We start from the raw sequence: 18,543 nt of genomic DNA on the forward strand, positions 1-18,543 counted from the left end.
TTAGGAGGCAGAAAAGAGACAAGGTACTGACAGGAAGAAGACAGAAAAAAGGAAAGATAAGACATAGATATCTCACTTCAATCTGTGACACATGTCCTTATCCATGAGAGAGGGTTCGGAGCCCACTTTTTTTATGGGTCATGGTCTTAATGTCAAAGCAACACCAGACCTCTGAGAGGAATTGTATTCTAAGTTGACAAGCGTAACAGACCTGGGCAACGTTTAAAGTTTTAAAGCTTGTCTAAATGGTTCAAATATGCAACGAGGAGTCGGTGTACATCCCAGGGCTTTGAGCAGGTAGACTTGTCATAAAAACCACCTCCATGAAATTAGGAGAAAAGGAGCACTTTTAGTAAGAACTAGAGGATTTCTATTTTGTTTTATGCCCCAAATATGTGAAACATGTAGAGCTAACGTTTTCTCCAAGGCACACACAGACAGGGCCTTCAGGATGAACAAATTCAGACGCCAGTGTGTAAATCACACCATGCCTTAACTGCACTAAACATGCATTTTAGCTATTAGACAGGCTTTTACATCCATTACAGTGTGTTCTATGCCAAGCATCTGATCATGATATCATGAAAATACAATCTCCCTCTGTGGTGTAGCAGTCCGTGTATATATGTATGAATCTTTGTGTGATTCATAAGTAACTGAAGGTGCATTTGTGCAGTCAGAAGCCAGGGCAACAGGAAGGGGCTCTTTACAAGTACATCCTCTAGCAGCGGGGCTTCTTTGTTTAACGCCTTTGTTGAGCGCCTCAAGGACTGCAAGTGTAAAAAAAAAGACCCGTTTCGTGAACGTTTGCACTGGCTTGCTGGCTTGCTCAATGCAAGATGGAAAATATGCACAGTGGTGCTGGAAGGCATTCAACTTCAGTTCAGGCACATCACACGACGGCCACAGATTCAGTTTGTGCATTGAAATTGATTTTCAAATTCCAGTCTTCATTCGAACACACAAGCTGGATCCTGGCACTGTCGCTAGAACTGACCTGGACTGAAATGGAGCGAGTTCTAATTCTTCGGTACTTTTTGTGTCTATGCAGATGGACCAACTCTTCTGCTGTGAGCTGGGAGAAGGTGCTCAGACTTTGCATGATTTAAGCTCTGCAGCAGCAGGCGGACATGGTTATATAATGCAAAAGCCTGGGCCTCCCATGCTCAGCAGCCGACATGCTGAGTGGTATGCTGCAGCAAGCCATCACTGATGGTAGAGAGTGAGGGGAAGCAATTGGCTAGCATACAGTACTGTACCTCAATCAGACCTGAGCTTGAAGAAAAAGGGAAAAAGAGAGAAAGAACCAGAGAGAGAGAAAGAGAGAGAGAGAAAGAGGGAGGGAGAGATTTGCAGGAAAAAAGATAGAAAGCAAAAGTAATAAAGAAGCAAAGGAAGCAAAGAGAGAGCTGGGCTGAGAATGAGAGAGAAGGGAAAGGGGGGGAGGCCGAGAGAGAAACAGAGGAGAAGATAGACGGAAAGAGAGAGATACACGAGGGAACCCACAAGCGGCGACAGACTGAGACGCTACAACTCCACAATCATGTCTTTGCTGAGACGATGAGAAACAGAAAGGCCAATTTGGCAGGAAGTGTCCAGCTGGCCAGAATAGGGAAACAAATATGTGTGCGTGGAGAACTGTGTGCATATATCCGTGTCTGCATGTGTGTAGCGTCATCTCATTGTGGACAGCACCGACATTGTTTAAAAACTTGCCCACAAGAGATATTTACAAAAGTATCAGGGTTGGGTGCAGTTTTAAGATTGAACAAAGTGTGAGTGTGTGTATGTGTATAGATTCTGACTATGCAGGGCTGAGGTGGGTTCTCTCACCACGGAGTTGTACTGCGCCTCACAGTAAGATCTTACTGTGAACTCCATGTCTTCCTCCTCCTTCTCCTTCACTGGTTTTTCAGGCTCCTCCTCCTCCTTCTCCTGTAGATAGGCCTCCTGATCCTGGGGCATGTAGGACATCTCGTCCTTGTTCTTGAATTCCAGACTCAGGATCGATGGTGGCAGCAGCAGCCCTAATATTACCTGTGTGATCAAATGAGGGAGACAGGAAGTGGATGTGGAGGGAAGAGCTGGAAGTGATAAATCACAGAGTATTATGCTATAGTTTCATGAGCGGCACCATGGAAATTAGGACACAAAGAGTTTGGAGCAAAACAACCTTCAAAATTGCTCTATGTCACATTTGTGAACCTCACATAATAAAGCATTTGCTATCACGAACACCTCCCAATCGTGTCCTGACCTGCACTTAGCTGAATGACAAAGCTGTGGTATTTACAACAGCTAGTCTAACAGTGGAGGTCAATTATAAAGGCATTAGTCTGGACATGCAGCAAGAATCCTGTGCTGCCCAGATGGATGACGGGGACACATGCATCTGGAGCGGCTATAAAAAAAAGGCAGCTGTGCTGTAAACACTTCAGCAACTAATAGGCAAGCAAGAGCAAGTCAAATGCGATCACAGTGGGAAGTAAAGAATAAGAGAAAAAGATGAAAATCAGGGTAATGAGTTATCTTTTTCTTAAGAGTGAAATTTTAGTTTTTGTTTGTTTCGTCATAAATATGTTAAGGGCTAAGATTAAAAACTGATACAATAATTTACCGAAACAGCTGTCAGTAAAGTTAGATGGTTAGATGAGTAGCGTGGATAAAATATAGAATATGAAAAGGATCACGGTGAAGCAGGTAGTATCCCCGATTTCATTTGAGGGTGTTTAAGGCAACCGCACCATTACTTACTGATGCATAAGGTGAGTAAGTAAAGTCTGTTTATATAGCATGTTTAAAACCAAAGTGCTTTACAATAAAAAAGAAAAAGAAAGCAGTGTACAGCTTACAGTCCACTGAAATCTTTCCAGTTTCCAGTTGTGATATAAATACATTCAAAAACTGTGCACACGGATGATTATGACAACATTTTTAACAATGATACTCTCTGTATTTCACATACTCCTGGATGCATCTCGGTTTGTTTGTTTTTTCCACTTTTTTTCTTTCTGTCTTACTGCTCCAGTGAGTTTGCCTTAGTAGGTCTCTCTCTCGCTCTCTCTCTCTTTCGCGCTCTCTCTCTCTCTCTCTCTCTCGCTCTCTTGTAAAGGCCAAATCACACTTAAAGCACTTGCAGTATCCTCTCGCTCTGAGATGCTAGAAAGCCGGACCCATCACTCCCCTCGCTCGGTGTATGAATGAGTGTGATCTCAGCCTTCAGCAAATCCCAGTGCAACTCTTCAGCATAAATAAGTCTAACCTCTGAACTGAGCAGCTGCCTCCTATCACTCTACCACCAGATGTCTTGGAGACCCACATGAGCAAATACTGCTCAAATCTTAACCACCAGTCTTAACTAAAAGCTTTTCCTTGACTTAAAAGGGGTGTTCACTGCACGAGCGTCAATGTAAAATACATAGCACTCCATTTCAAGGTTTTTTTTTTTATGACTAAATTAAGTTCAGTTCTCCCGTCCCCTCTGACCTAAAAAGATGGCTTTGAAGGCTTATACTAATTAAGTTGTGGCAGAAGTTCAGCCAGCAGTCCGGCACTGATCACACTTACAGTGTCGAGCTTATTATTGTCCAATAAACCTCTTTTCTCTGGATGGTCATTCCTCCCACCATCACAAGCAACCTTGACTGGGTTGATCTTTAAGTACAGTACAACATTTCACCTACATAAACTCACCCTAAGATGTTAATCTGCAATGAAATAGTGTCGCTGGTCACCCTGGAAGACCAAAGTGACTGAGAACACGAAACATCTGATATTAAATAATTTTCTGGTATTAACCAATCCAGCTGTAGGTTCAGATTTGTCCAGTATCTAGCCATCTGATAAGTAATAGTAATAGTAATAGTAATATTAATAGTAAGTCTTTGCTAAACTGAGAGGCAGGTGTGGATAGCGTACTCTTTTTACCGCCAGTGATGACCTGCCTACTCCTCACAGTCCAGCACGCACTCTAAATCCTGAACAATGACTCATCATAGCCCCTTCAGCATGTTCCTCATTTGACCTTTTTAATTCCTCATGAACAGAACTTTCTGGATTAGGTTAATTTTTCACTCGTATGGTTCAGGCCAATTGTATTTAGTGAGGATAAACATGCACACAACGTGCATGAGATGAAACAAGGACGTAACTACATCATTGTATATTACGTCCTCATTATAGACTTCCTCCACTTCGTTGCACACATCTTCTGCAGCCTTTAACTCATAAGAGATATTCAAGAGTTTAAAAACTCTGAAGCGCGACCAAGCTACGTACAGATTATCCATCTTATAGCTGAAAAATATGCATGCCAGCACTCTGACAGACAAGCTACATCATGGCAATACTGCTTTTAAATTACTTGAAAGTTACGGTATATATATATATTTTATGTGCTATGCTGACTACAGGCAGGTTTTACTTCTTACGTAGGTATATCACCTACAGAGAAACTGATAGGTAATCTCTGCTTTACATCCCCCACACACCCTTCATTTTTATGTAAACTACTCAGCAGATACACTGGAGCAATTTGGGCCACCTCTACAAGTTTCCCAGGGAGGTGACAGGGTTTCTCATTACTTTACAGGCAGTCTGAGGGGATACAAACATGCATCTCTTACACTAGAGTAGGACATTCTACTCAACCATCTACCCGACGCGTACTACCTTCAGCCCTGAGTTCTTGCGCATGCGCAGGCGCCCCATCCACATGTCGGTCAGCAGCATCTGACTGCAGGTGTGAGCGATGAAATCTCTATGTTTGGCTGCTACAGCCAGCTGCAGGCAGGTGGCATTGCTCCAGTTCTTCAGCTCGTATGTCAGCAGCTTCATGGCCATCTGCTCATCCTGTTTATAGGACTGGTCTAGGAGCTCCACAGCCAGCTGGCCAAACTCTCTGGGAAAATATATAAAGTATGTATAAAAGCACACTGAGTCATGAACCAAGACAGTAATACACTTTGTCTAAAAGTGAAAATGTAATTTAACTGGTCATAACATTGCTGGCCATCTGGCCCCAAGTCTGAGGGTATTATTATTGCATAAAACACATGTACAAACATAAAAACTGTGCGGTTTGAAATGGTTACTAGGTGAATGTTTAGATGACTTACACGGCTATTATTAAATGCAGCATATCTTTGATAAATTAAAGAAATATAGTGTGGCCAACACAAATACATGCATAAACACAACAGTTTTCTCAGATGTTCAAAGCAGCACCTGTACCAGTACCATCGCTTATATCACATTTTTAATTGGGCTCCAAAATCCTACACAATACTTTTTTCATACCTTCATTTCAGGACATTCATTTTTTACAGCATCACATTCAATTTTGAACTAAAGAAATTTTATCCATCCTTTGTACATAAAGCCACTAATGCTGCTAGATAATATATATGAAACACAAGCTCACATCTGTGCTCATTTACATAAAAACTCACTCAGGAATCCAAATATTGTAAATTGTAAATTGTGTGGAAAGTTAACTTCAAATATGCCAATTACAAGGTTAGCTTTTCAAATGTTGGTGTGTGTGTGTTCATCTCAGGCATTACCGCAATCTCAGATGCCTATCCTTAACTAATGGTGATGCATGTTATTAGATCTTTTTATGTGTGTCACTTACATCCCATGAGAGCTAGTCTGAAACAGGTCAGTTTGTATGAGGGAAGGCATGTGTGTATGTGCATCTACCTACATATACTGAAGTATGGGGTAGACGCTCCTGTCTAGACTCTTAGCTCAGCTTTACATTAATCATTTAGAGCAGAAATGTTTCCATGTTTTCCAGCTCTTCTAAGTACTACAATATACATTATTTATATATAAAACTATACTTGAATATCCTGTTTAACCCACATAAGCCGGCAGAGGGAGGGAAAGATAAAGAGTGAGCCAGACTGAGAAAGATTGGGATAACATGGAAATATATCATGTCACCCACCGAGAGTTGTGGTTTAGTTCCTGGGAAATGTCATCCACCATGTCGTTCTCAGATGCTTCGTGTGCCATGGCCTTACAAAGCTTACATGCCACCAAGGCCTTGGCCATGGCCTCTTCACCATGCTGCCAAAAGAACAGCGCCATCTTCTGACGTTTCATGAGCACAGCCCACACCATCAGCTCGTGGAAGGGGAAAGGGAAGTGGTTGATTTCTGGGTCGTCCAAATCGATGTCCACCTCTTCCTCTCGTTTACGTGTCGTCTTCTGACGACCTCTTCGGATTGGCATGTCATCCTAGTGGGGATCAACAACATGTGAAACTGAAGGGAGAACAGAAGCATCTGTATAAAAGTATTTCTCAGGGATTTTTCAGATCTTTTCTGCATAGAAGGAAAACATTATGCATATATGTGGTTTGGATTGTAAATACTGATCACAAGTGTCACCCAAGAAATTTGAAAGTTTTACATGATGTAAACCTCTGAAGAAAACTTTGGTTCGACCACATCAAGACGACTAAACTGATCTTCTATAAATGCTTGGAAAGTCATATTTTGACGAGACAAGCTAGAGCACACTGTGCTTAATACTAAGCAATCTAGATAACACAGAGCGGGTATGGTCTCATGTACATCTCCACAATTTTAAATATAATTTAACTTCTTTATAATATAGTTTCAGTTCGATTAAGAGCAAAAAACCTTGCAAGAGGTAAATTTATTGGCTTTTCACCAAGTTGGCTGTCGGTCTCTGGAGACATAGCTGCTGCCAGTCAGTCATTAAATGACATAATTTCACATTTAGACTGTTGAAAACCACTAAATTCATTTGAAAAATAAACTTTCAGTGCAAGAGATCAGCTGGACATAAAAGATTGCAGAGCAGTAAAATATTCAGCAATTACAGATAGTGACAAATATCTGGTATAAGCTACCAAATTTCAGTGATATTCAGAAATGAAATTTTTGCAATGCTTGAAATGATTGCAAGGATTACAAAAGAAACCCTTCAGCGATCACAGCTGTCACCTTTTAACAGCAGTATTTCTGACATACATACTGGCTAGATGATAAATAGGCTTTGTGAAGATAGAAAGGTAATGGCGTGGCAAAAACAACAGAGAACACACACCGACACATGGGGAGATAAATTCACAACATACAGAAAAACAAAGGAATGGACAGCCATGCGTATAAATACCTCTGAGACACAGTGCTTTGTGAAGCTTTAAGAAATTACACCACATACCACATAAATCTGATCAGGTCATCCATAGCTTATTCAGCTGAATACAGCAGGACTGCTTTGAAATGTGCTGCAAGATATATATGCATTTAAACTGTCTGGAGCATGAGTCTCCAGCTTTTTAAAAAGTCCATAAATCTGAGAACAAGCTGTAAACCAAAATGACTTTGTTTTGTTTTATTGGCTGTTTGTTTGAAAAGCACTCAGCTGACTCACAAATGTATAAAATTAACCAGCAAAATAGATTAAATATACATCTAGAGCTTCCCTTCATCGACTGAGAGGCACACGGCACACACTTTGATGAGCACACTTATTTAGATGAGTAAACTGTAGACCAGTTAAGTGAAGAGGCTTGAGAGATAAGGGTTAGGAACAGTGAAGGAATGACTAAATAACAACCATGATTGGATCAAGACTCACCTCCATCCCCAGCAGTTTCAGAGCCTTGGGCTAGAAATGAAAAAGAAACATTAACACACAGCGAGACCTTGTTGAATGTATTTTATAGCACACTTTACTTTTTAAGCACAAGACTTACAGGCCAAGAAGATCATTTAAACAGAGCAAATCACTGACTTTTATTTGCATGCTTCAAAATGGAACCGATACTGAGGGATAGCACTTTGTGCTCATTGGAGTGACTGTATATATGGCAATAATATCTTATCCTTTTCTGCTTGCATGTATTAAATGAATTTATATTTGTAGATCTGGTACAGCACTGTGTATCTGCATTAAAGCAGGGCATGTATGAATTATGTATTCATGAGCCATCATCTGAGTTGGTAAAAATAACCCAAATCTCTTGTGGGGATTCTGATATCTACATCTATTTCAAGACTTTGTTCTTCCTTAACATGTGTTTATGTGTGCATGCACATAACTATGTGGCTGTGCATTCACTTGGTCTAGAAAATCACAGTTAAAGTGGAGGTGACTCTGTCTCTCTCTCTCATTTTGCTTCCTTGCTCTGTCTCTCCTGTTTCTTACCTCAAATGTTATCTGTGCCTTTCCAGCTGCTTTGTGGCTACCGTGCAGTCTTGTACAGTAAGATAAACAGATGCACAAAGGTTCACATGCACACAACGCTCACAAACACAACTGAATGAGCAAATACCAAAGTGCATCATTAAGTATTGTGTTTTATACAGTTATGCATGTTTACATTTTCCTCACAAGTGTGCAGGTTTTCGAGGTAGAATGAGAGAACAGAATGTGAAATATATATAATGTGCAACATGTGCAGCTGTATAAAACACAACCATCAAGCAAAGCACGATTTCAGAGATCACTTTGTCACTTTGGTTGTGTGTACTAATCACCAACATAACTTACTGGTGGGGTTGTAATGAACTGTGTGCAGTTTGATGATGATGACGGCACATAATGAAGAGCAACTGCTACACAAAGATGATTTGTTGCATTAGGCTTATGATAGGGCATGCTGTGTTCCTACTTTACTTGATGTGCAAATGAATAACAGGGGAAGCAATGTTCATATATTTAACCTGTGCTGATCAACAGCACCCTAACACACAAATAAAAGCTAATTTTGTGTAAGTATGTGCATATTAACTAAATTCTTCTCAGTTGAAACCCAAAATTAATCCCTTAAACATATTGGTGCCTTTTTCTAATTTCAGGCAATTACACTTACATAAGTAATTATGCACTTAGATATATTTAGATAGCACCAAATCACAGGCCACTGTTTGGTGACAGTGGGAAGGAAAAACTCCATTTTAACAGGAAGAAGGCTCCAGCAGAACCAGGCTCAGGGAGAAGCAGCCATCTGCCATGACCGTGGGGGGGGGGGGACTTTTGTTTATTTTTTTCACGCTGTAACCCTGCTTTTGCTGATAAATTCAAAAAGTGCAGCATAAATGTAGGACTCACTCAGTCATTTTTATTCTTACCTATTTTTATGCTGCACTTTCAGACTAATATTTTTCTGGAATTGGTATTGATAAAAAACAAAATTACTAAAAACCGCTCCCATCTTTTTGTCCAAAAAAACCACGTGTCTCACTGACGTCCCACTACAGATCTCCTTTTCTGCCATTTGTCAGGTCAAAATCATCAAAACTTGCATCCAAAAGTTAATTAATTACCATCCGCAAAGCGCAGCTGACCTTTATACTCTCTGATAAATATGTTAGTACAAGAAATATACTGCAATTTGCTGTTATTATCCTCTTATCCTTGTGAGGACAAGTTTGATAATGAGGCTCATTTAGCTGGTGCTGCTCCTTGGATTAATGACAGTAGATCTGAAATTGATTAAACACTAAGAGGATAATTCAGGTGAGACTCATTCACTCACCCTCTTGGGTCCGAAGAGGTTATGGTATAGAGTTCGGAACCTCTTCCTGGTGTAGTTACACCGATAAGCCCCGCCCATGAGGTATTCAATGACCAGTCCAATGTCAATGAGGCTGATCCGGTAGTCCGGGGGCAGGTTTCCCTAAAAACCAAACAGGGTTAACAGGCAACGACCCACACCGACTGATTAACACAGGAAGGGAAACAAGAGTACAAAACAAAATCACACAGCCATATACACTCACTGCACAAAATCCATATCAAACTGTTTTTGGCTATGAAAGAAAACTTGATTATCTGATTCACCTTGAAGTAGATCCAACTGAACCCTGGATACTCTTGCTTGGAAAGAACACATAATGTCAGTGAATAAACGGCATGATAAGCAAGAGCAGGAGAAATGAGATACACAGAAACTCTCGGGCAAGATCTCTCTTCCAGTCTCTTTAATAAATTGTTATCTCAACCAGACTGTGGTTCAGTTTGGCTTTTGATATTTACATGGGTCTTGTTTTCCATGCAGAAACGTGAAACAGTTTTATCAATACTGTAAGCAAAAAAATGAAAAAATGTTTTTTTTAAAAAGGATCACAGTTTCAGGGATCCTATTACACTTTCTACAATGTGACACGATAAAGCCCCAAAGTGTAACTTATTCTTTTATATTCAATAGAGGAGCTGAAAATGAGGAGAGAATTAAATCTCAGGTGCAGTGTGAATTAGAGAGTGTAATTTCTGAGGACAATTACAAAGCATGTAAAAAAAAAAGTGAATGATTTGTCATAATTTGCATTTAGGGATATAATGAGATCTTCACAGTGAGGTTCAATGCAGTCTCGAGGAGAAGAAAAGAGAAGGAAAGTATAAATGACTCATTAGCCTGGAAGAGAGTGGAAAGATAGACAGACAGCTATTAACACGGAAGGTGAGACTCACTATTGAAACAGAAGCACCTTCACATGTGGACTATAACCATGTCGACACTCGCTACTCCTCCTCATGCCCTCAACATCAACCCTGCAGCAATTATCCTGGCAGCCAATGCACCTTTGAGACACCAGTTACCTGTCGTGACTGTTCTTCAATCAGATGTGGCATCCTAAAAATCCTCTGTGTGCTACTCATCACTGTTTCACGGGTGAAAATAAGTATATCCAATAGAAACTGTTGACTTTTATAGCACTTGTAAATGAGAAAGCATTTGATTCTAAAATGTGGTTTCTTTATCTTTTCTAACATTTAATTGCAAATAATTACTTGATATTCTTCTGTTGTAAAGTAAGTACAAAAAACCCCAACACAAAAGACTTAATAGGATTAACCTCTGTGTGCTCAAAGGAATTTGTAAATTTAAAGGCATAAATCTTTCAGTTTTCTTGCAGTTACCGTTTCAAATTTCACCCACAAATTTTTTTGAGAACATTACTCCAAAAATATTTTACCTATACAAACCTGTGAAAAACCAAATGCACCCCATGATTCAGTACCTTGTACAACCGCTTAAGTTGAAGTAACAGTTTTCTGTATGAGTTCATCAGTCTTTCACATTGCTGTGGAAGAATTCAGCCTCACTCTTCTTTTGTCACAGTTCATGTGACAAAATATTTGGAGGCGACTAACTGACGGCTCACTGCCTAAATTTACTGATGCTGCCCAGTTGAACAATTTAGTTCAAATAATTTAGAGACCTTTTTATGTCCTTTGTTAGACTTGTAGGTATCTACAAGACTCTGAACTGGACTCTGCTAGTGCATCTCAAAAAATGAGAGTATTGTGAAAAACTTTTTTTTCAATTAGTTCAAACAGGTAAACTTTTATGTAAATGTAAAGTAAATTATTTCACGTCAGATGCTAAGTGCTGCTGGAAATGAAAAGTAATAAGTATTTTCATGAAGATGGAAGCATGAAATGCTCTAAAAGCTCCTGGTAGATGCCTTGACTTTGGACTTGATGAAACACAAAGCACCGACCACAACCAACAACCGCAGATGATCCCAAATCATCACAGACTGCAGAAACTTCACACTGGACTTCAGACAGCTTGGAATCTGTGCCTCTCTTCCATCAGACTCTTTGACCTTGATTTCGAAATCTAATACAAAATTTACTTTCATCTAAAAAAAAAAAGGACTTTGGACTTCTGAGCAACAGTCTAGTTCTTTTTTTTTCTTTGGGCCAGATAAGACACTTCTAATATTGTCTCTTGTTCAGGAGTGGGTTGATATTAGAAATGTAACAGTTGAAAACCTTTTCCTAAAACCATCTGTGCGTGGTGGCTCTTGATGCACTGATACCAGCCTCTGTCCAGTCCTTGTGAAGCTTTCCCAAGTTGTTGAACTGACTTTTCTTGACAGTCTTCTCATCTCTGTTTTTGTCAACTTTTCCTTTCCAGGCAACTCTTCGTTAATTTGCTTTGCTACAGCACTGTGCAAACAGGCAGCCTTTTCTGAGGCTTACCCTCCTTGTAGAAGGTTATCTGGACAACTGCCTAGTCAGCAGGCGTCTCTGTGATTGTGGTTGCACTCACAAATATTTATACTGTATTTATACTGTTTGAATAGTGATTTGCTCAAATTTGAAATTAAATATTTTAATTCACATTTTCATGAGCTGTAAGCCATAATCATGAAAATGAAAATAAAAAGGGAATTTTTTCACACTATGATAAGTTTTTGAGATGCACTAGCATGTTGTTTGTTTGACTATATCACCTTTACCTGAAGAAAATTTTCAAAGAGGATCAGTGATGTTGGAAAAGTCATGGCATGTACTTATTTTATTTTAAATAACTTCAATAGTAATTGTTCTCCACTCTCTTATACTGACAAATCTGCTGAGTGTGCAGTATATACACATGTACCAGCAAGTAGCTGTTGATCCCTCCTATAATTCCCCGTGGTGTTAAAGGTGAAGCTAATAGCTGTTTGTTTGCACCTTCTATGAATACACTCTGAGCTTTGAGTCCTAGCAGACTTACTAAGGAGTAACTGAAACTTTTAAAATTTGCCTCTAACATTTACGGCTATAGTTTAAACCAGGTGCTTTGACTAAGGTACATTTTGCCCAAACTATATGAACCTCTCAGATGATAACCGTAAAGACATTGGTGAAATATATACTGTGCTGTGTACTAGATCCACATTTCTTAACCTACTGTTCATGTTGGCTAATGGGTTTAGGTTCTTATAAACTAATAATGTATTCTTAGCTATCTCCTCTCTCTCAGTTTGTAAATAGCAAAGCAAACTGAGGGTAAAAAGCACACTGCTACTACATTGGGATGCCTTCCCAACCCCTGTTTGGTAAGCAACACTAAAGCCACAAACTGTACATAAAGCTACAATGTTCATTCACTCTGCAATTCATTTGATTATTTACTAGGTGTAGTACAGAAACCCATTTCTATCACGATCGCTTTTCTTGATCTGCAGACTGAACTTGAACACAGCCTGCATTCACCCAGAGCGCTGATATTAGCAAAATACCTGCAATTTAAATCTAATTAATAGCCATTAAATGCCAGCGGTAAAGCCTAACAATCTTCAAAGACCAATGAGAAAGAAAGGAAGCAGCTATGCCATGAAGATCTAAATTTAAATCTAATTAGCACCATACCATGATAGAACAGTGACACACAAACACTCAGCAACACTATTGCAATTACACACAGCTCTGCAGAAAGGAGATGGTAACGTTATGCCATGCACTACAATGTATATTTTGCACATTGCTGAAATGGTGCAGTGAGATAGCAGTTACTGTACGGTGCGTGTTCCTGCTTTCTACACCAGCATGAGATCGAAGTTTGTGCAAAGATAGGGGAAGAAGTAAAGGAAGGGAGATTACAGACACTTTCAGAGGCGCATGTGGCGTCACTGCAATTAGTAACACGATAATTAATGAGCATGTCTCCATGCTAATGGTAATGGTTGTTGACCTCTCTATCATCTCTCAAAACTATGATATGTGCTGAATGTAAAATACATGCTCTCACCTTTTATCATGAGCAATTTTAAGGCACCATAGAAGTTTTGGGGGTTTTTTAAGCTTTTTTTTTTGCTATCTAATATATAGTAAACAATTTAAAAAAAAATCAGATTTTACATTGGTTTCAGAAAAAAAGAAAAAAAAACCCTTTGTAGGCAATGACATGCCAGAGCTTTTTCTGTCATTTTACACATTTTTTCCTTACAATTTAAGTCCAAAGTCATGCTGACACATTTTCTAATGTACTGAAGCAGCATTTCTTTATCATGTACAAAAGCTGAGACGTGCTGCTGAAATTACACTTCTTTTTCCTATATTAAAATATCTCACAGATTAAATGTGCAGTTAGACTTCTTCACACTGGTCGGCCCACGTAAGATCAAAGTGGGGACATGTGGCCCACAATGTAAAATGAGTTTGACATCCCTTATTTAAATATTCTAAATGTGTTTTTCTATCACTCCCCCGTAAAGCTCTCTGAATCACCTTGTGTCTCAACTATCACTATTCAAGAAATCAAGTTACAGGCCATTTAAAATACAAGTTAAAACTTAAACAAACTGTGGGACTACTAAGCTCTTCAGCCTTGCAGCAGTTCCACTGTGGTCTCACTTTGCTCAGTATTGCTCCGAGTTCTGCGGATAAAACAATATTTAATACATGTAGTGTTTGTTTACCGTGGTGGTGTGTGCCTTTGATAAAGAAAGGAGTAAACTGAGGAATCATGAGAGGGATGAGAGTCGTGCACAGCACTACACAGCCACTGCAGCCCGCAACTCCAGCTGAAAAAGAAAAGCCGGCCGGCCTCTATTTGCAGTTTACAGCAACTAGTGCAAAATGTAGATATATAAGGAGTGATGCGAACAGCATAACAACACACACCACAAAGAAAGCAACTGCAACTCTATGGAGTCAAACTTGTCTTCTTTAATATACCACATTCCCATACTGAACAGCAACAGAGCTACTGGGACGGCAGTGATGGTCATACCTTTTTGACATCTCTGACGAGGTGGTACAGCGTGTTTGATGGTCCATGGCGCTGTTGAAAGAAAGAAAAAAGTAACAGAATGAGTTTTGGTTTTTTTAAAAGCGCATTTTCACCACTTTATGCTTGTCATTACCGTGTTATAGAGCTCCTCCAGCCTGGAAAGAGTGAGGAAACGGTGCATGCTGACTCCATTTTCAATCAGTAGCTTGACAAAGTCAACTCTGTCCAGAACTAAGGCATCCAGCATCGCCTGCTCCAGGGAACCAACCTAGGACATACACAGTATACAGTGATACCACATCCTATACACAAGAACTACATCGAGTATTTCTTCTTATGCAAACAACGTTGAGCATCATGAGCTATCATTGTTATAATAATTAGAGCAGTATTAGTAATAAGCTCAAATTCAACTACTGTGAAATTCAGAGTTGAGACATACAGTTTTTTTAACAGTCTGTTTCATCGCATCAGGGCGAATAAATCAGGTTCAAACATCCTGTGAATATAAGTAATAACACAGTATATATATATCACATATATTCTGGTTTATACTGTATCTGCTTCTTACAGGCCACTGCTGTCCGTAGATGAAGATCTGACTCCGTGCGATGTCCACTCTGTTCCACGCCAAAGCCAAACTCAGCTGATCTGGGGCTGAAGCATTAGCACCTGGTATGGATTGTTACACATACAAGTTTTTCTTTAGGAGAAACACAACTATATATATATATATATATATATTTGTGTGCTTTGTTCTTCAGCCTTTTCCTATTTATAGTATATCCTCACTGCCACATCTATATCTTTGATCAATATATCAACATCAATATATCAGAATCACCCAAAATATATAATTTTTAATGATTATTCTAAATGGACATTGTGTTGATTTATTACTCTGCAGAATTTGTATATTTGTACAGTGCTGCAGTTTTGCTGAAGTGCTCGGCTAAACTGCAAAATGTTATTGTGACAAGACGAATGTTTGGTCTACTTGAAGCTTTTATGAATAGTATTGTGCCTTTGCTGCGCTTGTTGTCTGTAAAACAGAAGAGCCCATCTTTACTCATTGATATAAGCATTTCTTTAACACTCTACCTCATCCCTGCAGAAAATGTGGACTACACATTTTTCCTTTGAGTTCTGTGTCCAAAATCATTTACAGTACTCTGATCCTTCACTTCAGTCCTCCAGAAAACATAGCAGTAACATAACTAGAAGACAAAGTAAAAGAACTCCACTGTATACAAATGCAAGATTAAAATGATAATAATAATAACAAAAGAGTGTGAGTGGATTAAATTGAGTGTAATGCTGGGTGGAAAAAATACCTTGTTTACAAGATTTGTGTAAATCTGTTGAGCTATTTTCCTCTAAATGGTGACTGTGACTGAAATTAATATCATAATGAAATTGCACTCCTATCATTTCCTTTCTCTCGCCCCTCTTGTTTTCTGTCATCTAATATTTTGGAATTAACTCAGTTTTTCAAGGTTGCGTTAAAAAAAAGCACTTACAGCATTTGAACTGACTAGACAGTCAGTCCATGAGAGATATTATTTTTTGTCGTTGTACCTGTTTGTACCAACACATTTCAGCAAATGCTGACTAATGAGACGTAATACAAGATCACAGCCTGCTGTTCCCAACAATAATTTAGCGCAGTGCAAACAGAGAAAAACAAGAAAAACACAAAGGAAGAAATTGATTTTTTAGCCTTCTGACAAATCAAGTATAAGGTAAAACACAATAATATCCCCGGTTTGACAAGATGGTGTGATTTTTATTAAGAATCCCAATATCATCACTTTACAGCCTGCTCTCCCTGACTTAAGGCTTGTGCTGCATCACTAGAGCTTAATGGAGTGAGTCCCACTGATAACAAGCACTGCCCACTAATAGGAGTTTTAGGGGAGATATGTATATATTAAAAGGAAAGGAGGTCCTGTTTTATCAAAGGCCTGTGACTTCATTCTCTCTTCCTGCAGGGTTGGACTGAAGTCAACTGACTTTATGTACCCAATCTTTAGGATATTGACTACCCCAGACAGCAGGCCATCAATTACTCCCACCTCACCACACTTGCACCATCTGTGTGTAGTTGTTGTTTCCTCTCTGCGATGTCTCTTTCCACTTCTCTTAATCTTTCTATCTTTCTCACAGAGGCTCGCGCTCACCCCTTAAATTCTCTTTCTTCGATTCTTGCTCAGTTCGCTCCACTCTGTGCATTCCTGACTGTGATGTTTTTTTTTTTTTGTTGAGCCTCAGGCGGTGGCTTAGTTCCTTGGTGAAGGAGTCTAATCCAGTGTTTTAAAAAGCTCTCAGGCAGGATGTGACCGATTTCATTTTACACTAAAAGCCTTGAACGCATCTCATTCACGCAGCTGCAGAATGAGAATTGCATCTGAAATGGCCCCTGTGCTGTTGATCATAAGACAATTTTGCCCCTAACTCATTTTTAATTTTTCTAATTTCTTTTTAATTATGTTCTTTTTGCTATTTTGCCTTTTCGCTCTTTGATTTCACGTTCTTCCTTCACTTATTCACAAAAGCTTCTCTAACAATGTGAACAGACATGAATAGCAGATCTAATTAAACACAATAACCTTATGTATATATAGAAAAGGTAACAGAATGAAAGAAAAAGAGTTTGGGATGAAGATAATTAATGGATGGGCCAAATAAATTTTTCATCATCACTGCAAGCTACTCTTTTGCACTTTTTCCTTGTCTGTGGACTGGCATGTTCCTCTAGGGAACAATTCCTGAGACAGCCAATCATATGTGTTGAATTTCTAAGCACTCCCACAGGAATCACTGATCCTTGGCATGCATGCATGATGTCTGTACTTCTAGTTTCTAGTGTGTGTGTGTGTGTGTGTGTGTGTGACAGGAAGAGAAAATGCATGCAATCTCCTGTGAGCATAGAAGAAGCAACAGAAACCACAATCAATACAACCTACTGAACAACCAATTGAGCAAATGGATCCATGAATCCCGTCTCTCTCCCACTCGTGTGTGTGTGTGTGTGTGGTTTACGTTAGTAATTTTTCATTCTTATTAACAAATGTATAGGAATTTGTTACAGAACAGCTTGAATATAAAGCTTTTTACAACTGTACGCTCATGAACCAAAGCATTATGTCCACTCACAGTGAATGTATTGGATCTAGGAGAATTGGAAGTTGTAAAAGACTGAACTTTTTTTTCCAAGTTCCAAATTTTTGTGCCCAGACAACTGTTCAGAGAATCTCGAAAATGGCAGTACTTGTGAATCATTCATGGCCAGCATTAATGAGTACTTTCAAACAATGGTTTGGAGAGGGACAAACATTAAACAGGAAAGGGCTGTTTAATGTGGGGTATACCCTAAAAATGTAAACTTTTCAGTGCCAGAGCCACTTTAGAAGTCTTGTAGTCCATAACTCAGTGGGTGTGAAGTGTTTTACTGTCACAGCAAAGACCAACAGCACATGACGGAGAGCTGGTCATAATGGTTTGCTCTTCAGCGCTTCTTTGTGCATATTTCACAGTGTCAGTCCTCATGTTGTCATGCTGATTAAATAGAATGCATTGCAGTGTGATAAATGGAGGAGGAAACAAGAAGGATATGAGCCTTTAAATCACTATTAGCTTGTCTCTGAGGAGCCATTTATGAGATATTTTATAAGGTGATCTGACGTGCAGTCCCAGAGTACTCAGTGTTTCTCCTTTAAAAGACAGAAACCCTCGTGGTCCAAAGTTTTGAAAGTGATATCAGTGCCAAAAACTTTTGGCCATGACAGCAGCCCTTGAATGGCCATGCCACATAAAGTTCTGTACATGTGTAAATATAAGATATTTTACAACATGAGCTGTGCTTAGATGATACATGGCTTTCACAAAAAATCTTTTTACCTCGTGAAAATGTATTTCATAAGTGCAACTTAAATGCAAATATATTCTTCAAAGGAAATGCCACAAAAGACAGGGCACTTACGGGGGACTGGCAGTGTCATCCTGGAATTACTTGTCTCCAGCCACAGAGGTAATGAGCAGCT

General features: G+C 39.3%; 1 protein-coding gene across 1 annotated transcript in view; it reads right to left on the reverse strand.

Moving 5' to 3' along the window:
• Positions 1-18,543, reverse strand: part of trpm3 (transient receptor potential cation channel, subfamily M, member 3) — a 65,658-nt gene that overhangs the window by 13,484 nt on the left and 33,631 nt on the right. Inside the window, exons 9-16 of the mRNA XM_039621152.1 lie at positions 15,072-15,172; positions 14,634-14,768; positions 14,501-14,551; positions 9,524-9,664; positions 7,621-7,650; positions 5,954-6,246; positions 4,672-4,900; positions 1,834-2,037 (exon numbers count right to left, since the gene is read on the reverse strand). Of these exons, the coding sequence (XP_039477086.1) occupies positions 1,834-2,037; positions 4,672-4,900; positions 5,954-6,246; positions 7,621-7,650; positions 9,524-9,664; positions 14,501-14,551; positions 14,634-14,768; positions 15,072-15,172 (1,184 nt within the window). The remainder of the gene's footprint in view (positions 1-1,833; positions 2,038-4,671; positions 4,901-5,953; positions 6,247-7,620; positions 7,651-9,523; positions 9,665-14,500; positions 14,552-14,633; positions 14,769-15,071; positions 15,173-18,543) is intronic.

This window comes from Oreochromis aureus, linkage group 12 (genome assembly GCF_013358895.1).
Source record: "Oreochromis aureus strain Israel breed Guangdong linkage group 12, ZZ_aureus, whole genome shotgun sequence".
Lineage (NCBI taxonomy): Eukaryota > Metazoa > Chordata > Actinopteri > Cichliformes > Cichlidae > Oreochromis > Oreochromis aureus.